The sequence below is a fragment of the Halyomorpha halys genome, unplaced genomic scaffold (genome assembly GCF_000696795.3).
Source record: "Halyomorpha halys isolate HHAL.00 unplaced genomic scaffold, Hhal_1.1 Scaffold89.1, whole genome shotgun sequence".
NCBI classification, from domain to species: Eukaryota; Metazoa; Arthropoda; class Insecta; order Hemiptera; family Pentatomidae; genus Halyomorpha; species Halyomorpha halys.
The window spans coordinates 585497-608859 of NW_027111267.1; the positions used below are offsets into that span (position 1 = coordinate 585497).

General features: G+C 28.7%; 1 protein-coding gene across 1 annotated transcript in view; it reads right to left on the bottom strand.

Annotated features, from left to right (window-relative positions):
• LOC106677164 (cytosolic carboxypeptidase 2) overlaps window positions 1-23363 on the bottom strand; it is a 67004-nt gene that overhangs the window by 2334 nt on the left and 41307 nt on the right. Inside the window, exons 9-20 of the mRNA XM_024359689.2 lie at window positions 22254-22423; window positions 19223-19382; window positions 15331-15558; window positions 14550-14641; window positions 14345-14462; window positions 5822-5986; window positions 5444-5498; window positions 2973-3048; window positions 2636-2770; window positions 2105-2233; window positions 722-838; window positions 529-617 (exon numbers count right to left, since the gene is read on the bottom strand). Of these exons, the coding sequence (XP_024215457.1) occupies window positions 529-617; window positions 722-838; window positions 2105-2233; window positions 2636-2770; window positions 2973-3048; window positions 5444-5498; window positions 5822-5986; window positions 14345-14462; window positions 14550-14641; window positions 15331-15558; window positions 19223-19382; window positions 22254-22423 (1534 nt within the window). The remainder of the gene's footprint in view (window positions 1-528; window positions 618-721; window positions 839-2104; window positions 2234-2635; window positions 2771-2972; window positions 3049-5443; window positions 5499-5821; window positions 5987-14344; window positions 14463-14549; window positions 14642-15330; window positions 15559-19222; window positions 19383-22253; window positions 22424-23363) is intronic.

A 23363-nucleotide genomic window follows, 5' to 3' on the forward strand; every position in this document is an offset into this window, starting at 1 on the left:
ACCATATTCCTTTCATCTTTACACACGGTCAATCAATAATCTTCCAGAAAATTATATTATCTGTTAAAAATTAAAGTTTTTAATTTCAACCCAAGCTATTTCTTTTATATTTGAAATTATTTTAAAACGATTAAAATTCTTTTCTTTTCTTTTAAATAATTTTTGATTATTACAATATATATAATTGACTGTATATTTAGAATTATGAAGAAAATGGTCAGAGGAGTGGTGAAAAGAAACAAAAATAGTTGTTAGCTATTTTTATTTCTTTTCACAATACCCTTGACCATCTTCTCAATAAAAAAAATAATAATAATAATAATTTATATACCAGAAAAATTAAATTAAATTTAAGTTACAATAAAATAAATATACATTGGCATCTATATACATTATTTACTTCTGCAAAGGAACTCTAAGCCAAGCCTCACCACCTCGGTATGGAAGGAAAAGCAGGGCTTCTAGAGATCCCGGATTACCAACACTATCACTCTTGAATTTAATTTCTAGATATATAGCAAAAACTACCTTTGATATTGGTTTTATGAACTGTTGCTAAAGAAACTATCCCTCCTTTTTTAAATTTTCGTGGTTTTGTAGTTATTTCATTTTTCACCCTGTAAGTTTTTAAAAATTAATTAATTATTGCATATTGTTTTATTTTAAAAAACGGTATTATTCTATTTGTGGTTTCCAAATTATGCAATATCAATTTTCTTACTCCTTTGTTTGATTAGTTTTGTTTTGGCTTTTCTTCTTTACTGCATCCTCACCCTCCGTGTTATTGTGGAATCTTGGTTCAATTTTTGGACTGAGGCTTTTACCCAGATTGAAGCTTCTGAAATAATTATATGACTATTATTAATAATTAATAATTATTAGTTAATAATTTTAATTATAATTTTTTTTATTTATTGACATTTACAACTGTATTTACATAATCATACATCTAGAAAATTTTATGTAAGATCATAATGGTTTGATACAGGCATGTAGAGAAACTACCCATTGGTAGATAGCACTTTAATAACATTTTTACATTATATGGTCTCTAGGCCATCTTCTTTGCACACAGCTCGGAGGATTGTCAGGAATTGAAGAGGAAGCAAGGTTAGAAACTAGTGGATTTAGGTATAGATATAGGTTAGGTATAGATTTAGGTGGTTAGGCAGTTTATAATGGAAAGAAATGATATCTGGTTCAGGCTAGGTCGGTTACATATGGAACATTAAGGTCTATATGTATGATTTTGCTTGTGGAAAAGTAAGGAGGATTAAGGATTTTATGAAGGATTGGATTGGATACGAGAGGAATTCGAAGGTTTAGTGAAGCCCCTTATTACAGTCATGTAGATCTGTCTTTTATGATGGATTGGAAGTTTAGACCGTTTGTCTAGTAAGTGCTGTATTAGTCGGAATCGATGTGCAGTTTTCTGTCTTTTCAGTCTTGTGTGAGGATTTCAAGCTAGTCGTTTGTCCAGATGTAGTCCAAGGTAGTGGGTCTGTTTGACAGGAGTAAGGGCAACATTATTAAAGGATACTGTAGAGCAATTGATAGGTTTATGACAAAGGGTATAGAGGATTTGTGAGGATTTAATCCTCCAATTTCGACACCATTCTTTGGGGATTGTAATATGGGATTGGAGAGTGGGATGCAATTAAAGGGTTATTGTTAACTGTGAGCACACATGTTTCATAGGTGGTTAGGATAGTGCTAGGATTGGTTGCGATGTGAGCTATATAGACTGTGTAGAGAATGGGACCTTGAGGAACACCAGTGGACTGAGAGAAGAAGGATGAAAAGGAAACATTATGATTTATTTTGAATAATCCATCTGTGAGAAAGGAACAGATAGTGAGAAAGTAAAGCAGTCCCAGGTGCCAGACTTGATCAAAATCAATTATAATTTTTTTTTTTACTTTATTTTATTCGCAAGTGTAAATAATATTTTACAACAAGTAAATGAGATGTATAGAAAAAAAAAACAATGTCATGCAATGATTTATTTTATGTTAACACCTGTGACTTGTAACCTTGTATATATAGGTTTAAAATTATATTTATGTAACATACCTGTTAGAATATTTATATTGAAAGCACATACCTTGCTTTCCGTTTTAAGCGCCTACTTGTGAAGAATAGTTTTGGCACTGAAAGAACAGCATTCTCGGAATATTTCAACTTCTTCAGCTTATGCTTCTTTTTCAATTCCGTTAACTTTTCTGAACAAGCCCTAGCAATAATCATTACAGATAGTTATTTGATTTAAATTTTATAATGCTTGAATTAAATTACAAATAATAATTTATCAAAGACCAATCATATGAAATTTTAAAACTGATAACATAAACTAATTACTTTTGTTTATCATATCTACATTTTGGCCAAGCTGTTAGGCATCTTCATGGTTAGAGCAAAGGAGCCCTTTGCTCGGTTTTTTTACTTTTTTTATTTTTTGTATTTCTTCTTTAAAAAGTTTCTTCTGAGGAGCAGGATAGTGCAACGGAGGTCAGCCTTTGCAGATATGCCCGTGATCATGATATTCTTTGATATTAATATCTCTTGTAATATATACATAAATACTATGTAATATACTACATAAATACTAACATATAGTGTTTATAATATATATTACTTCAAAAGCTGTTCCTGATCACAGTTGTTTCCTCCGTAAGAAATGCTGCCATGTGAAACAACCCTCCAAAATTGTTGTCTGTAAGGGAATGTCGTTTCATATCTTGATCTTGCTTCAAAATCACTCGAATTAGGACTGTGAACAGTGAATATTTAATTAAACATCCATTGTTATTATTTAAAAATCATTGTCCTGGTTTATGTTAGCAGACATTGTGAAGCCTACTTCACTTCATTTTTTCTATTTGTTTGATTTAAAAATTTAATAAAAATAATAATATGTAGATATTACATGATATAAATAAGTTTTGAAAATTTGATTGTAATATTTGTAATACCTGTAACTTTTTTTGCTCTGCCTGCCAGGGCTGCAACGTCTACAACTGTCTCTTCTAGTTGGAGATTTTGAGACTTCTGTTCTCCATCAATGAATGATTAAAAAAAATAAGTGTTTTAAAAATTTTTATCTAAATCATTATATTGAATTTTTTCAAAAATTTTGTGCTTAAATATTGATAAAATAATTAATGATATATTATATGATTGTTTGAGAGTGGTTAATTTATTATTAACATACAAAATAAGGAGGGACTCCTTGAAAATGGCCTGAGGTCCGAAACGTTGGAGAGTTTCTTGAGAATAAAAGTTGAGAGTAATATGGATCAAAATTTGGTATGTTAATAATAAATATTGATAAAATGTTTTCTTTCTCTATAAATATTTGTTTAATATTTAAATGCAAATATTTCTTTGGCTTCAAAAATCTTTAATTCTTTCCTATCCACTCTTGAATCAACATTTAATTGTATTTAGTTTTGATAGGTTAGACTCAATAAAAAATAATGTGTTTATAGTGATCATTCCTCCTAGCTATGAAAGAGCTTATTATTACTTAACTATATTAATTTCAAGATAGATGATGTAAACAAATTATTTGGATAAAGCCCCAAATTATTTCTTCCTCTGTCAAACATGCCTTCATTAATTTAATCTTAGATGTTAAATAATCCAGAAATTCTTGAAAATACAGTGATCTGTTGTTTAATTATAGTGATTATAACCTGTATTGCATTTGAGGAATTATTAACAATTATAATAATGAGAACCATGAGTATTTTCTCCCAAGTTTATATAATAAGGATGAAGTGATTGGAATATTTGCCTTGTAACAAGAGATCAATAAAAATATCTGTTATTAGATTCGAAGTTGAAATAAATGTGAGATAAGATCTTACCCCTTTTTAGTGATCATAGTAATATATACTACCAAAATCACTATAGTGATTGGACTAAGATAGAAGAAGAAGATTAATGCATCTCTGTACGTGACTAGATTATGAAAAAGTCATTCATAGGAAGGTAATATCATTTCAATATTGATTAAGATGTCCTTTTGTCAAATCCTTTAATAGAGAATACACAAACAATATCCTTCTATACTCCCTCTGAGGATATCTTTTAAAGAAAATGTATTTTAAACAATTGTGTTAATATTAAGCTCTTGGGATAAAAATGTTTTAGTTGTAGTTTTTTTAACTTTAATTCTAAGCAAAATGTTTTTACTTTAAGTTGAGTGTTCAAACTTTTCATTTATTTTATTTTAAAATTTAAAGGACAATTACTTTCTCCCCCCTTCTCAAGAGCATCCCTACTTTCTAGTGGTCAAGATAAACTTCTCGTTAATGGATTTGTATTCTAATAGGATGAGTTGCACAGTACCAAAAGGCTGATAAATGCCGCCATACCACTTAATTATTTATAAAAAATGACTTCACTTAGAAAAAAAAGCAATTACATCACTGTTATTGAAGTAGAGAAGATAGCTTTAAAATTGTAAGAGTGACACTAGTGCATCATACCAACCACACCACCACTTGTGTCTATTAATAGATATTAATATCTTACATATATTATCTTACAAGAAAAGAGCCTATGCTTTAACGTGTGGAGCCAAATTTCTAAAATACATCAGCTTAAAGAAGTCCTTGATTGTACCTGGAAGAAAGTAGACAAGAAGTGGAGGGAATGTATAGGGCTTAGATAGGCCAAGATATTAATAGCTAAACCCTCTACTTCTGGAACTAAGTGGCTGCTTGTCCTAAGTAGTTTCTTAATGGATTACCCATAGTCCACTGTATACTTGAGATATATTGAATGGTAGGAGATGAAATCATCGATTTAAGTGTACAAGCTCTGGAGATTGCTTGGAAAATAAATAGCAAATTGTGACCCATTAGCATCTCAGAGGTATAATCTTCATTTTTATTTACTTTGTTCATTATTATATAAATTTTCACATATTTTATATCATTTTTAGCAACACCTTAGTTGATTTTTATTTCATGTTACTTATTTTCTTACTTAGTTACATTATTTTAGTTGTTTGTATCTTTTTTACTGTACCCGTACCATCTTTCTTTTATGTATTACATACGGTCAATCAACGATATTCCAAGGCTTTCTTCATTGAACAGTCACCATTTTTAGAGAAAACCAGAATGCTGACACAGAGTTATAATTGTTTTTTCTTGGAGATGGATAAAAGGATCAATAGGATAAGTTCTTTTCTCTCTTTTATACCAGAACCAATATTTTCTTTCAAAATTATATAAATATTGACTTTAGGGTGTAATTTAGATTTTAGTAGGTCTTCAAAAAAATCTTTAACATTTTAACTTAATTGGTAATAAATTGAACTTTATTTATTTTGATGTAAAAATGAGATGTCCAAACAATGTAAATAAAAAATGTTCGAACTTTTGAATTGAATATAATAAATATTATAAAATATTTAATAAATTTGGAGTACCTTTGGACTGCTGTGCACTCTTATATAGGCGCTCAAATACACTCAGATCGTTTCCCTGAAAGTGTTTAAATTAAACTTTACAAAGTTTTATGGATAGTCGTTATAACTGTTTTTAAAAATGTTTACAATATAAAGAAAAATATAAATATGAAAATCTATCTGTGTATTATTTTCCAGGAGAATTCAGGCAAAAAGATTAAAAATCTTGAAAATGGATGCTTGAATAACTGATGCAAAGTAAAAGCATGCGCATAATGTGATAATGAAAGAAGAATAGAAAAAGAATTTGATAGAAATGCAAATTAAGCTTAATGGATATATATATTTTTTTACAATATGATGTGTTTAATGAATATGTAATGATAAAGAATTGAATACTTGAGTCGAAGTGATAACAAGCTCTGGTGGCATATCAATGTAGTCAAGCCTAATTGTCACGGGTTTGGATGTGTCAGGTCTGCTTCGCTGGGGACTCTGCCTTATCTTCTCGTCTCCCGAAGAATGGAGTTCTGCGCTATCCAAGTCTATTGTTGCCGTTGGGATCTAATATGTACAGTTTTTGTATGTTTCAGCTTGTTGGATCATAATAATAATTAGCCTTTTTGTTTGCTATATGTACAACATGCAGTATTGAAAATCGACATAAGTTAATTTAAGATTATTTTAATTTTTGCTTTACTCATATTTAAAAAACATGCTTTTCATTGGTGATCTATTTCAGTGCTGGGCGTGATAGTTTTGAAAAATTAAATGTATAATTTTTATTTTTGAGTGTTAAGACCTGGGATGGGATTTTTATGTGATGGAATAGTCAAAATATTTGTTTATTTTTTATATAAATATGTAATAAAAACAGAGATATTTAATAATGTGTCTTAATAAAAGCCTTGGCAGAAAAAAATTGAGAACTGTCGTGTCTTATATTTTTATCTATGGATTGATTATTTTTACATCAAAATAATTCAAATCATAAAAAAATTGTTTTAAGTGATCTGGACTAAAATAAGTACTTATAATTAATAATATAAAAAACTCTTAAATATTTAGAAATATATAAATAAAATATCATGAAATGTTCCTAGGAAACTTTAACAATATGCAGACAACTAAATTTATAAATTTAGTTCAAAATTAACTATACAACTGGTATTTTTTTTTAAACTATGTCCGTGGCTAGCTAGAACCTGAATTAATAATAACAAAATCGGAATTTAACATAGCTCCTTCACCGGCTATTGGAGTATGTCTTAAGCATGACACGAACGTGTTGTTACCAGCTTCTAATGTTTAGTTTGCACGTAACAACATATTGGTGTCACTGGATATGAAAGTGTTAATGTAGATATAAAAGTCGTAGAAAAACATAAAAATCTCATCCCTAGTTATGTCTATGTCTAAATTAATAATCACTAAGTAATTTATATATATGCTACATATTCATAAAATATTTTATATTACATGTAATAAAATTTGGTGAATTTATTTGTAATTTAAAAGAAAATTATGAAATGAAATAATTGTCAAAAAACAATGTTCGAAAAGCATATATAAATTTATATACACATATTTATTATGAAACAAAATCAAAATTATACATTAATTTTTAAGTATAAAATATTTTGGAAAGCATTTTCAAACCAAAATAATAATGAAACTGATCTAATATTAATTCATTTCATTTTGATACTGTAATTAATTAATAAATTATTTTACTTTACTTTTTTTTTTTTAAATGCTCAGAAATGGAAGTCAAAACCTTTTAAAAAAATTTAGTATGATGATTTTTAAATTTCATGCATATGCCTCTGCATTCTATGTGAAATGAGAAACATTTATAAAATCTCAAAAAAGTGTCACGAAATGGTGATTTAGTTATTTATAATATTGCATATTTCTTCAGGGAGTATTTCTTTTGATTTTTTTTGTTATTAACTTTTAATTTAGATAGTTTGCTATTTGTTGCCTCTTTGCTATATTTCTATTGGTCATCCTCTCAGATCCAGTGATATATATTTGATGCACATTGCTCTAAAAGAAAGCTTATAACCTTAAAAATCATCTGATTTGATTTTTATTTCTTCCCTTTCTTATTTTATGTCGGGGATGCTGTTATGTGACAAGCATCCAGACTTTAAAGGGATCCTCTTTATGACCATGTTGTCAAATACATTGGCATTTTAGTTTGATGTTTTCTTTTATTTTCAACGGCACCACCTTAGTTTTGAATAATTTTTACTATTAACTAATTTTTAGTCAATAGTTAAATTACACTTTGGCTCAACAATATATTGTATTTCCTCTTAGCAATTTATTATAAGATATTATTTATTTTTATATACTGATCTCTTAAGTTGCAAATGAAAATATTTTATATATTCATACTCTTTTAGCCAAAAGTTTAAATGAAATGGTTAAAATAAGTATGAATGTGATGTATATTCAACAAAGGTATATTGCCTTATGCGTTTTTTACATTTTATGTTAAAAACATTACACCACACTAGGGCTGAACACTTTTTCTCCAAGTAAATTAATTTAAGATAATTATATTATTATACCATTATATTAATATATATCAATATATTAATTATTTAAATATAGCATGTATTTTCTTTCTTTTTTTACTATTCATTTTATCAATATTTTAATTATTTTAAACTTTTTAAATTAATTTTTGATTTAATATTGGCTTATATAACTTTATAAAAGCCAATATTAATGATATTTTGTTTCTTTAATCCTGTTTTTTTACTTACATATTTCATTTATTACATATACTTTTATGTTTTCATTCTCATTTTTTAAATAACTTTAATTTTAAATAATTTTCCAAAAGTGATCTACATGACAGTAATAAGGCCCATCTGGACTACGAAGTTGAGCTTTGGGGCTCTACTAAACCTTCGAATTCCTCTCGTATCCAATCCTTACAATCTAAAATCCTCAATGCTCCTTACTTTGTCACTAATAAAATCATACATAAAGACCTTAATGTTCTATATGTAACCGATCTAGCCTGGACCAGGTATCATTCCTTTCATTATAAATTTCCTAACCATCCAAACTTACTAGTTTCTAACCTTGCTTCTGATACCCTCTGTGGTATTTGAAAAAAATATGGCCACAAGACCTGCTAATGTAAAAACTTCATTAAAATGCTACCAACGGGTAGTTTCTCTACACGCCTGATCACTCCATATGTACAGTTGTAAATTCCAATAAAGATAATAAAAAAATAATTTTAATTTTGTACATATATTATATTTTCATATTTGTTTTATTTTTTGTTCTTTTCTCTTTATTTATTTTGATATTACTTATTCTAATATGGCCTTTATCTTCTTATAATACTTGGAAGATTTTATTTAGACCATACATTTTCTTTTAACACTATTAATGTATTTATATTGTTGGTTATTTTCTTATATTCTAATCATTCTGTAATTCCGTTTATTCATTAAGGTTGTTATCTTGATTTTGTTCTTAGTCCTGAAATTCTGGTCGAAATGTTGGTGCTAATTAATAATTTTTATTTATTTGTGTTCTTCACTGATCGCACCTCAACCATCTTCTCATTTAACTTTTATCTTAACTTCCTTCTTCTTTTTTTTAATTTTTTTTTTTAATCATTCTTACCTTTTTAATATATAGCAAGCCTGAATCCACTTTAATTATTTAAACTAAGGCTCCCTATTTACATTGGTAGGCAAGTAACATTTTTACATTTTTTTTTTTTGCTAATGGTTACATAATAAAAGCATTTTAATGCCTTTAAGTAAACAATCGGTTATAATATTTTTCATAATTAAACTTTATAGTAATTATAACCAGTTAGTACTCTAACAGTATCATAGGATCTACCTTACAACTATTATGTTTTGAACTTTATTTTCACAACTAATTAATAATATTCATAATCAAATACTTTTATTTTATTTATTTAAAATAACTTTAAAGACTTCATTTAAATCCTTTAACTATTATTATATAATTATTGGAAGAACGTTGATTGACTGTGTATTTAAGAAAAGCAAGATAGTCTGAGTGCAGTCAAATGACTCAAATGATAAATAAAATATTTATTATGAACCTATATTTTTCCCCATATTGCAGGAATTGTGCTAAAAAAAACACAATGATGTAAAATATGTAAAAATTTATGGAAAAATGAACAAAGTAAATAAAATAAAATAAAAATAAGATGTACAGTGAATAGTATAAATAAACAAGAATTTAAAAAATATATATAAAAAATATAATAAAAATGGTAATAATAACAAATAAAAAAGTAGATAAAAGAGAAATATATAAATACAGTAAACATTAAAAGAGAAAAACCAAGGGAAATAAGAATAAATGAAGGTTAAGATACAATCAATGAATGAAGTATAGTGAAAGAATAAGTTTGAGGCGGATGCGAGTTATCAACAGGGTTAGGGTGTGGGGGAATTTGATGGTTAGCAAATGACGTTACATTTGAAAGCGAACAGATATAAAATAATATTTAAGTAAGATAATATTTAAGTAAGAAAGATAATATTTAAGTAAGATAATATCGATGAAGTCCTGCTAGGTGGGGTAAAATGTTGGCTCATAATAAATAGTTTATTTACTATATGATTTATTTTCATCTTCCTTTTATTAAATAATTAGAAGTGAAAGAAATTTCAATGATGAATGCCAGCTTTGATTGTTTGTTTCTTGGGATTCAAAACATCAAGTCTAGAAAATGTCCTTCACTCGCAAAAATGATTTTATTCTTGCCAGTCTTGTAAAAATAGCTTAATGTATGGAATATGGGTCGAGTGCGGTAAAAAAAACAGTTTTTTGACCGCACCCGGACCATATTCCATTCATCTATACACACGGTCAATCAATAATCTTCCCAAAATAGATTAAAATTTAGCTAAACCTAGAAGTAAGTATAAATGTATTTTCATGCAAAAAAATTAAAAACAAAACAAAAACAGTGTGATAAAAAGTTTACTACTGCCTGCAGGTCCATTGGCCTAATATGGCAGATTTTTCAAAATGGCAGCCGTATATTTTTAGATTTATTGCCAATGACACTTAAAGTATTGGAAGTAGCTGAAATATCATTATGAAGAACTGTATAGTGCGTTTAGTGAGCTTCAGTTTGATCCCTTATAGATTTCTTTATATTTAATAAGTTCCGAACTAACAGTTATTCCAAAACCAAGTCAGTGACTGGCTTCTACTCCTCTGCTACGCCATAGAAGTTCATTATGAAGCCTGCCTTTTGGATTCACATTTCCTTTCAGCTTAACCCCTCTTAGCAGCAAGAAAAATGGGGCTTGAAGTGAATGCAGAAAAGACCAAATACATGGTCACAGAGGAAATCCCCAGGCCCGGTGAAGAAATCAGGATCGTAGAGTCGGAAGAGTTCTATGTGCCAACCGCTATTATTATGGCCTCAGTCCCTATTTTAGGAGCCATGCCTTGTCTAAGGACATCAAAATCTAACTGTATAAAACAATTATTCGACCAATTCTGCTTTATGGCTCGCAAAACATGGACTATCTCCAAGGCTGATAGTCGAACAAACCAAGAGCTCAAAGTTTTATATAAGGAACTAGACGTTGTCCAGTTTGTGAGGTTCAGTAGATTGAGGTGGGCAGGGCATGCTGCTCGGATGGCTGAGAGTGATCAGCCAAGGAAAATAGTGACCGAGGTAATACATGGAGCAAGACGCAGAGGAAGACCACACCTTCGATGGAGTGACGGTGTGAGTGGTGATGCCGGACCATGATGGGAGTGAGGAACTGGATGGCGGCCGCACAGGATCGTAATGATTGGTGGAGGCTGTTGTAGGAGGCCAGGACTCGACATCGAGTTGTGGAGCCAAGTTAATAATAATAGTAATTATCCCCTCTTACTCCTTCCTCGAAAATGATTTGTTATTGACTCATCTTCACTACAGGGATAATGTGCAGTTCTAATAATTAATAAGAATGTAAAAATCTTCAATACTGAAGATTTTAAGTCAGGCAGGCTGTTGAAAACTTCTTCCAGTCTAAACCACAAGGAAGGAATTGATAAAATACCAGGAAAATTGAGAAGGTTATAGATAATATTGGTAAATACGTAATAAATTAATATAATTTTGTTAGTTAATGAGAGCAAAATAAATATCTCATAAAAGTTACTTATGACTCAACCCTCAAAATAATGTTTAATTAATAGGAATGAAATATTATTAAAAAAAAAAATTCTTTTACATTTTTCAACTTATAGATGTTTTCCTTCCATTTTTGAGCATGTAACTAATATAATTGTTAAGTGGTATTTACATTAAACAAAAAAAATAAATTCACATCTGTTTCCAAAAATATATTTGCACTAATTCTTGTATTTATAAGCTTTCTAGCAATATATGTATCTATAAATATCAGTTTTATGAAAAAAAATTAAATGAACCAAAAATTACAACATTTTACAATTCTTACAATTTAGTCCTTATTCGAGTATTATTTAATATACAGAAAATTAAAAGTTTTTTCATTGAAAAATTTGTAAGAAGATTAAAATGTTTTTATTTCTGATTCACAGTAGTAAAAATTTAAAAAGAAATGTAGGAAAAAATATATCTATAGTTCTTGTCAGCTGTAGTTTGCAGACATAAATGAAGTATATTTGAACAGCAAGCTACCTACTGAAAAAAAAGTTTGAAAAAAGTTAAAATTTTAACCAAATTTTGTAGGTTAAATATTGGAAAACTTTTCCCTGTTCCAGACATTCTTTTTTTCCAAATTGGAAAATAATAGTTTGTATTGTATTTAGAACTTCTATCTATAGAACTTGCTCTGTAAAAGACTGGAGAAAGAAGGCATCGTTCGGTTTCTAAGACCTTAAGGAGAACATTTCTAACATTGCTTTTAATTTTAATCGAGTATCAATGGCTGAGTTGGTCAATCGTGAAGTCCTCACTTGTTTGTTTATTGTTAAAAATTAAATTGAATTAATTAATGTCAGTGTGTATGAAAAGAGTATACTAGGTGTATGCATGCTTCAGAAAGTTATCAAGAATTATTACCAGAAGGTAATAAAAAAGAAATGAAACACTCAATTTTAATTTTTGAAAGAAAAAAATTGTCATGATATCATCAAATTAAGAGAATGACTCATATGCTAGTTTGAACTGTGTTTTAGGAATAGGAAACAAGTCAGTGATCATCGAACATAATTTGAAATAACTATGGTCCACTGATTTTCTACGGAAATTAAATCTGGATATCTACCATAGAAGAGGATCATAAACTCCTTATTTTTGAAAACCAAGTCGATTATCAGCTCTACAGAGCTGTAAATGATAGCGTTAAATAAAAGAGGTAAAGAAATACGTATCTTAATGACCAATAATTAATTTAATTTCATAAGTTATAATTATTTTTAAAACCAGAATAAAGAATAACAATACCATAATAAAGAATAATAAGGGATAATACCAGAAGTAAGAAACCAGAAAAGAATAGAATTAAAAATGTTCTTTTTGTTAATAGAGATTATCCTGTACGTTTGAAATTATTTATTTGTTACTTTATTACGGTTATTTAAAAGGCATACAGTAAAAATGGGGAGGTGAATCGGGAATTGAATAAAAAAATTAACTCCTCTGAAAGACTTGTATTCTCAAGTGATACACAGGAAAGAATCATGATTCACTTAGAGTAAGTCGATTTTTTATTCAAAAGAGTTGAAGAAGTAGGATTATATATATATATATATATTTTTTTTTTGCTTTTACTTTATCATAATATAAAACACAGAAAACAAGAATTGCTAATAAAAGATTGAATATTCTGTGAGCACAGTTAAAGGAAAAAAAAAAAGTTTTTTTTTATTGTGGAGGATAAATAGCTGATTAAGTTTTTATTTTACTATTGGGAAATTGATGTAGAATTTCAAAGAGAATTGAAACGAGTTCTCAAAGAAGGGTAGTTTTTATTTATTAAAATTTTAAATGATTTATTTTTAATACTAATTAATGGTTAGTTTTAAGAACAAATTAAAGATTCGATTCAACACAAAAATTGAATTGTTTGGAATTGGTTCTGTTAAAAAAAATTAAACTTCCTACCTCTAGTTATATAATATACTATAGTGTTATGTAAAATTGTCATTTATTTGAAAAATATTAGAAAAATTACACAATTTTTAATTGTTTAGTCAAAATGTCAAGCATTTTAAAAATATATAAATGTCTTTTATTAAAAAACGAACAAAAAAAAGTGAGGAAATTTTTATAAAAATTTTGTGTATCCTAAAATAAAATAATGAACTAATTTGTGTTCTACATCCTATGAACAATGCTGCACTAATTAATTGGTCTACTAAAAAAGTATATATATATTGAAAAATTAAGACTTAAAAAAAAATTAAATTAAAAATGCCAAAAGCGAAACACTAATGATTTTGTTCTACAAATCAACTGTTTATGTTTTTCTATAGGGTTTTTTTTAAAAACCTGCATGGTTTTTCTTTGCGCAGGTGGTGAAAAAATTATAACAGTAGGTGGATGTCTACGAGGCTTCGGTGAACCCTCCTGAAAATTTCACTTAGAATGTTATATCATTAGTCAAGGCAATCAATCAAGTTATTATATTAATATTTAAGAGTTCGGTGTCAAATAATTGATGAAATGTTTATAAAGTAGAAATAAACGTAAAAAAATATTAAGAATGGATTATGTAATGATACAATTAACATTATAAAAATATACATATTTAAACAAAAATTACATGTTTAATGACCAAAATATTTTAGCGGAATCACTTGAAATAAAACATTTAAAAAGAACAAATCTTTTATTAGACTTATTATTATTACAAAAATGTGCTGATAATCGCTACATGTGATGAAAATATATACAGCTATGACTACCTTATATGTTCTCGATTTTTCACGAACAGTTTCTGGAGATGGTGGTGGAGCTGTAAGAAAATATTCTTCCCTTTTTTTTTTTTCGTCATCACTCGAATCAGTTATCTCACCATCATCACTGATCAAAACAAGGATCAGTATTAATCAATAAATAAGAAAGAAATGTTTCTTTTTTAATGATATGAAAAAAAATAAATATATATACCTGGAATAATCAGACACGCTTACGTTTGCGGGTTCGTCTGCGCTTGAGCCCTCTTTTTGTAATTTCTGGAGGATTTTTGTCCTCAGTTTCAACTGGAATATGCTGAAATATTTGACAATATAGGGTTTAAAGTTTCAAAGATAGACCTCAATAATATAAAATTCATTTATTTTTATAAAATTGCTATGTTAAAACATACCAGATGTACAGATTAATATGTCATCAAATAGGAAGCAGTAACAGAAAAAGATTTAAATAAGTTATTTAAACATTTAATAAAATTAACTCTTAAATTAAAGGATAATAGCTATAAAAAATTAATTAAATTATATAATTCCTTATAAACAATGTTAATTTGATGTCAAGCACAATCAATTTTAATACATAGCACACATAATTTATTACTACATTGAATTAAAAAAAAAAAGAAGAGAGATTTGACATGTCTTTTAAATACAATAATTAGTTTGTTGTGAACTACATGTAAACAATTCGGTGAGTGATTCTCCATAACATACATTTTATGGATGACTAAACCTCATCGTATGTTTTATAAATTGCAATATAACTATCATAACTTTTATTTTCATATCACAGGTAGTTACTATAACACTAAATCACAAAAACCTACGACTAAACAATATATGAAACATGCTGTAACACTATACAGAAAAAAAGAGTAGGATGACTTCCAATTTTAAAAAACATCCACATAACAGGTTTCAGTAGCATTATTTACATTGGCATCTTCATACATAATTGAGCATATTTAAAACTGTACCTTAACCGGAGCATCGTCGAGAAAGTCAAGAAGGGTTTCACAGAATGACCTTCCCATTGCCTCATAATCACTGGTATTGAAGTGGGTGCACGATCGCATTCCGAGGGTCGAACCGGCGAATGAGGCCTCTAAAGTATAACTGTTTTCGATACCCAGCATCCACATGACAACCCGTCCAGTCCCTTCTTTATTTTTTTGTATACGAAACTTGCAATTTTCAAAGGAAAACTGGAAAAAAAACAAAAAAAAAACAAGATAAAGTAACTTTCATTTAAATCTCATATTAGGGTCATTCTCAAGCCTGGGTGGTCAACTTTTTTCATTCTGTGTGGTCCCATGAAATGAAAACTTCAAAATTCAATATCATTTATAAAATTTAAATAGCTAAAATTATTTTCAATTTGTATATATTTATAATTTTCAGCATCTTAAGTAATCATTATTAGTTAATCTTTTTTTTTAAATAGTGTGTTTTAAAGAAGTATTTTATTTCAATTTTTTTTTTTTAAGTCTTTTATTCAATAAGTTATTTTATTATTATTTTATGGAAATATACATTTTATTTATGCTGCTATTTGGATTCCTTCTTGTTCATATAATATAATAATATTTATAGGTAATTATATTTATTTGATACTGGCTGATAGTTTTGGTAAATTTATTTTAAACCTTCACTGCCGCCACAAATGTATTTGAGTTGTTGTCTGAGTTTAAAAATGTCAGAACCATGACTATTCCTTGACTGTCTCAGGGTTTGTTTGTAAGTACCGTAACAAAAATGGAAAGCACCAGGTTTTCAATATCACAGGTAAATGCCAAATATGAGGAGATGATTGGGCATACGCTCAGTGAAGAACACAAATCAGCAAAACGTATTTATTAACTCCAACGTTTTGGCCAGAATTTCATGACTTTATCAGTGCTAAGAACAAAAACAAGATAACAACCTTAATGAATAAACGGAATAACAGAATGATTAGAATATAAGAAAATAACCAACAATATAAATACATTAATAGTGTTAAAAGAAAATGTATAGTCTAAGATATAATAAGAAAATAACTAACAGTATGAATACATAAATATTGATGAAAGAAAATGTTTAGTATCATGAGAAGATAAAGGCTATATGAGAATAAGTAATATCAAAATTAAGAAAGAGCAAAGAACAAAAAATAAAACACGTATGAAAATATAGTAAGTAAATATATGTACAAAATGAAAATTATTTAAAATTAAATTTATGAAAAAAAGAAAATGCATATGTAATTAATTAAATAACAGGGTTAAAGAAACAAAATAAAAAATATTATATTAATAAAAATGATGGTGGAAAGAAAGAAAATATATAGTATATTTAAATAATTAATATATTGGTATTAAAAATTAAAATTAAAATCTGCATGAAGGTTTAGGGTTCAGTACTTTGTAAAGAAGTACTGTTACTAGACCAATGGTTGTGCAAGGAGGTGGTTTGGTCAGAATCACACTCGACCGCCAGATTTTTACCCAATTAAGGGTACCCAATTTAAGATGCTGGTTGGGTGGAGACCCCAGGAGGACTCCAGAACCCACAGGAGTTGACTCATGGCTACAATGTAACTGAAAACAATTTCTGCCCAGCCGGATTCAAACTCGGGTCCTTGGAGTTAGTAGCCACGCTCTTTACTCCATGGCCACCGCGCTTCCAATATATTGGTATATATTAATATAATGGTATCTTAATATAATTATATTAAATAAATTTGCTTGGAGAAAAAGTGTTCTACTAAACATCTGAAGGCATTTGAAAAAGCATAAGGTAATATATTGTAATATCCTCTTTTTTAATAAATAGTTGATATTTATAGATAAATTATTTTAATTATGTTTTTATTTATGTATATTGTTTATTTGTTATTTTAAATCAAAAAACATGCTAACCAGTTTTCATTATCTAAAATAAAGACGCCTTTCAAAACGAGATAGATGGCGGTGCGCGTCCTTCCGAAGTGTTCGTTGGGTTGTTTGTTTGATAATATGAATTGAAATTTGTCAACTTTTGTTCTTACTATACACTAATTATGGAAAAGGAATATTCAAAGAAGAAATGGAGGAAAGTGAAAATTATCAATAAACTGATTACATCGCAAATAAAGCATAGCGATTGTACTACAATCGATTATTTATTGGATCGAGAGTAAAAAGTTGAAGATGGAGGAGAGGAAACGGTGACTCTTGGTTTTGCGAGCTTGGAGAGAAGACGTCCGTTCAGCTAGAGGGGAAAAAGAAAAAAAAGCCATTGTTGAGAGTTGGAGATAACATCATCGAGAAGAGATCAACAATTATCGGTGGAAGCTGTGTAATTGGTTAGTCTTGTTTCTAAGTAGAATTTATTGTGTTTGTAAAATGTCTAAAAATTAAGTTAGTGTTATTAGTAGTAAAGTGCCGTCTGTTCTGATTGCCAGGTAACTCGCCCTGAGAAAAGTCTTTTATGTTATAAAATTATATTATCTGTTGAGTATTGAAGTTTTTAGGAGTTTTTTTTTTAACCCAAGCTATCTCCTGTATATTTAAAACAAGTTAAAGAACGATAATAAATTCATTTATTTTATTTTTAATATTTTTTAATTATTACAATATCTTTGTAGAGTTTACATGATTAAATAAAATCACAGAAAAATAAGAAGATAATAGATAATATAGGTACATAAGTAGTTAATGTTTCATGTTTTTCTGTAATTCCATTTAATCATATTTAGTTGCTATCTTGTTTTTGTTCTTAGCCCTGATGAAGGTCTGAAATTCTGGCTGAAACATTGGTACTAATAAATTAGTTTTTATTTACTTGTGTTTTTCATTGACCGTACCCCCAATAACCTTTTCCTCATATATATATTCCAGAGCAGAGATGGGCCAAAATTAGCTATGGATGAAACTAATATCTAAAGTTGCCATGGATACGACCCTTATTCATGAATGAACTATTGATAAATAAATATCGTATCCATGGCGATATTAGCTATTAGTTTCATCCATAGCTAATTTTTTCCCAACATTGTTCCACAGTTAACAATCAACTCATCATTGTGAATATCATATGCTAATTCAATTTTTGAAGAATGGCTGCCCAAATGAAGACAAGAACCTTGTCTGCTACCAGATCCTCACTTCTTCAGTCTTTGGCATGTACTTGACTTTACCTTTTTGACCTTGATAATCAGGTTAGTATATTAATTTTCATTAATCTACATTATAACTTATTTTTTTTGATATTTTCTTTTAACATATGAATCAGATATTAAAAAAAAAAATTAAATTTAACTTAAGAATTGATATTAACTTTTAATTTGAAATGTCAGGTCCGTTACAAAAATTCAGTAATGACAGTAACCTAATTTTTTTTTATTGGATTGGCATTGAGGATTATTTCAAAATTTGAATGGATTTTTCAATAATTAATTACTTATCATTAAAGATGGATGTAACCAATATAACAAGTAGACTTATTTAATTTTTGAAAATTTTGTAATTAAAATAAATATATTCTTTCTAGTTTATGATTTTTTTCTTTATTATTACCATTTTACACTTTTATGATTACGCTAACAATAAATGTCAGTTTTTATTTGGATAGAAAAGTCGTTTATAATTTTTTCTTGATGAAATTGATTTGTCTGCAGTGTAATATTTATTGTGAGAACCATAGCGGTTTAAAGTTTGAATCTGAAAATTTTTGGCAGGATCATGTTTCTAATTCAGCCAAATTATTGAATATTCATCAGGAAAATATCTTAATTCAAATTACAAAACCAAACTAATCATTTTCATAAATTGATATTTTTCAAAAATTGTTAATAATCTCAGAATGACCCATTAACATGGTAAGAAAATGGTTATTAAAGGTTTTTACTTTATCGGAACTGTTTTTGTGAAGCATAAGAGGGAACACCTGCTCCTGCAGCCTTCTATCTGGGTTTCTTTTATTTTCACAGCCATAAATGAACACATTATGTTTTGATGAATGGGCATGAAGATCACAGTACAATGCTATTCCACAGTCTTCCATTAACCTAGAAATCAAATATACGTATATTATATAGATATTTTTATAATTATGGAGATGGAAGAAATATTTAAAATGTGAATTGTTGCTATGAAAACTCATTTAAAACTATAACTTAGTATAAACTATTGCGTACCATAAGAAATGTGCTACAAGTGAATTCAAGTGATTTAAAAAAAAAACTCGTACTACTACAAACCATGTAGGGTTTTAAGTTTAGAACTTTGTAAGAAAGTACTGTTTCTAGGGCAACAGTCATGAGAAAAGGTGATTAAAATTTTCAAGATTATGCTCAACCATTAGGTGTTTATAGATGCTGGTTGCGTGCCAAAATGGCTCCCAAACATACAAGATTAATCATTAACAGATTAAACAGAATAATTATCTGCACAGCTAGATTCGAACCTGGTTCAGGAGATAGAAATACCTTACTCACTGATCTGTTCTCCCAAAGGAGAAAAAAGGGTAGCCTTATCTTACACGACTCAGTGGTACGAGATTGTTCCAAGAATAAAAAAATATTCCTACCAACCACTTAAACATTTTTTGGGCTCCAAAATAGAAAGATGAAATGAGTAATTTTCTTTACGTACTAAATTCATTCAAATATATTGGTAAATAAAACAAATGCATAAAAAAAAAAAAAAAATAATAATATAAAAAAACTCTAAAAACTGGCACAATCTCACTTCATTTCATGGTACTTATAAACACAATGTACTTAACTTTAAGTAGCTAGGAAAATTTGAGAAAACTTATGGAAGTCTCTTCCACACTGTCAAACTTTAAACAGAAAATTATAGCGAGTAGGTTGGTCGATGTACATGTCACAATCTCACAAGAGGAGATCATAACACACAAAAACCAATCCTTCCCCATCAAACCCTGCTAAGACCCCCGGGGAGCGACGGTCCTATATCACTTTTGAAATAAGTGCCCAAACGGGAAGAAGAGACTTTAAGAAAGTTAAATATTGCTTGATTTAAACTATCTTAAAGTTTCCTCTTCCCGTTTTAAACTAATATTTCAAAAGTGATATAGGACTGTCGCTCCCCAGGAGTCTTAGCAAGGCGGGTCCAGTGGGGAAGGATTTCCTTTTTTTTATATTATCTCCTCTTGTGATATTGACTAACCTACTCGCTATAATTGCCTGTTTGAAAAGTCAGATAAGGCTATCATGGAGGGCAGGAGTGGAGGGTTTCACGGTGTTTTTCAATTTCATGTATTCTTTTTATATTTTCTTTAATTTACTTTATTTATTTTTATATAAATTTTCAAATATTTTACATCATTTTTAACCTCACCATAGTTTATTTTTATTTCTGGTTATATTATTCTCTTACTTGTTAATTTATTTTAGTTTTTTGTATCATTTTTAACCCTACAATGTGGGTCAAAAGATTGGCTCATAATAAATAGTTTATTTTTTATTTGAAAAAAGAATAATGAAATTATTTACTTTAGAAAATTTATTCAAAATCGATTTGATTTTAAACCTTTCCTTGATTAGCGACTGCTTAAAAGATAAGGAAAGTTTTTTTTCCTGAGCCTTAGAACTTAATTTAATGAACTTTCTGCAACTATTACTCTATTCTTATTCACTATTTAAATTTTTCCTTTCTTTTTACAATAAATTAGTATCGTAAAGAAGTGAGATCTTTAGGTCTCCATCCTCTAATTTTTCTTGATTCAGATCAATAATTGGAAAAAATAGGTAGTGTGGGTTACTTTTAGACTATTTGCACATATTGCACTTTTGAAGAAACAAAGCCGTAAGTACAAATTCATGTTATTGATCAGGGCGTGCTTTTTATGTTTTTAGAATATTGTTTTGCAAATTTTTTTTTTCTGTTGTCTTTAGAGACCTTGTAGATCTTCGGCCGCCCGAACCAACCTTCTCCATGCCTGCCTACTTTGGGCTACTGCTTTCCAGTTTGCTGCATGTAGATCTTTTACATCTTTGTTGATTCTGCCTATCCATCTGGTTTTTGGCCTCCCACGTTGTTTATACTGTCATTCATTGTTGTCCTGATGGATGTCTTCTTTCCTTTATTTATATCATGAGATATTGACTGATCAGTCTCTACAAGTAGCTCAATGTTAGTTTTCTTCTCCATGTGTTAAGGCTTTGATCCCATATCACTCCTGTAATTGTATGGAGGAATTTCCGTTCCTATCTCTCGATTCTGTTTTCTAGGGTACCTGATAGACCTCAGGTCTCGCAGCCATATATCAGAGCTGGCTTTATATTTTTAGTTAATATGCATATTTTACACCATTTATGGCGTTTATTTGTTTGTTTTATTCTGCAAACTACCTCATTTTAATGCAGTTAAATGAGCATAACTTGCAAATGTGAAATTGTTTCCCAAAAACTTTCATTATTTTTTGAACATCTACCTATGATAATTTCATATTGTTCCCTTAAAATATTGATTATTTTTTAAACAAAAAGGTGATTCTGTTATTGTTGTTACTAATACACTGATGTTACTTAAAAGGTAAATAAAATGTTGTTTATGTCAAACACTTTTCACTAAAAACCATGCACAAGTGACTATTCTGACATTGTAACAATTGGAGAAGGAATTAAGAGTGGCAGTGCCAAAAAGACAGAGTCGCCCTCTAATGCAAAAGAGAATAGTCAAAAACCTATATTGTTTATACAGAATGGATTCTATGGTATTATTATCTCACTTAATTAAAAGTAAACACTTATAGCTTTCTTTCACCAAAGATATAATACAGCCTTATTACCTTACAAAACATAATCATACTTTAAGTTAAAATAGCATATTATTGTTAAAAGCTGATAATAAAGAAATTATTTGTTATCATGATGGCAATGAGATTCTGTAGGTATAAATTTTTATGAGACCTCTTGATGAGGACCTTGGTGTGCCAAACAGGAGGGTACGTTTCCCTTATCACAGTGCGAAATTGGCGATTGAGATCTCGTCCAGTCAGTGAACATCTACTGTTGCCTACGATGACGCCATCTGGATTTAACATTGGTATCAACTTGAAGATGAACCTTTCCCGAAGTTCCTTTAACAATTATAAAAGAAAAAAAAGAATTAAAAATAATATTTTTATAACTGTAATGGAAATAGTATTATTATAATAATAATGATGAGTTAATTGTTGATTGTGGATTTATATAATGAGGAGAAGATGGTTGGGGTACTTAACTTTATATTTCGTTTCTTTATTCTTGTATTTTACTTATATATTGTAATATGCTCTTTTTTAGTAGATAGTATATTATGATTTATAAAGGGTTTTTGATATGTTTTATTTTATGTATCATTTTAATATTGTTCATTTGTTTTGTTTATCCAAAAAGCAAGCTAACTAATTTTCATTGTCCATAATAAATTTGTGATTCAAAACAAAACCAAGATGGCGGTATGTATTCAGCAGTCAACAAGTCTGTTGAATCAAGGCCATGTTGAGCAGATTCAAATATAAAAACTATTTTAACTCTTCCCATCATAATTGAAAATACAGTAAATTTAAGAAAAAATGGAAGTCAAGAAATAGTGCTAAGGAATAATATTCAGATAGTAAATCACTTGCAAAAATCCCTAACTGTTGTGCGACAATCGATGTTTACATTGAACATCGAGGCAGGTTTTAGTTTTTAAATTCATTCGTTGTTTGGGCGCGCAGGTGAAATGATGTCTCCAGGATGAGGAGGTCCTCATCAATTTCTGTCCAGCAAGAGTAGGAAGCCATTTTGGACGATAGGACATAACATTAGAAAAAAGAAGATACCAAGAATCATCAAAAGAAGATCGTGAACTTGGTTAGTTTTGCTATACCTAAAAATATATACATGTGTAAAATAGATATTAATTTAATTAAGTGTAATTATAATAAGTGTCTGTTTTCTGATTGCCTAGCAACCCGCCCTGAGATTAAGAGTCTTTTATATTATATAATTAAAAATAAAATTCTATTATCCATTTAATAGTAAAGTTTTTAA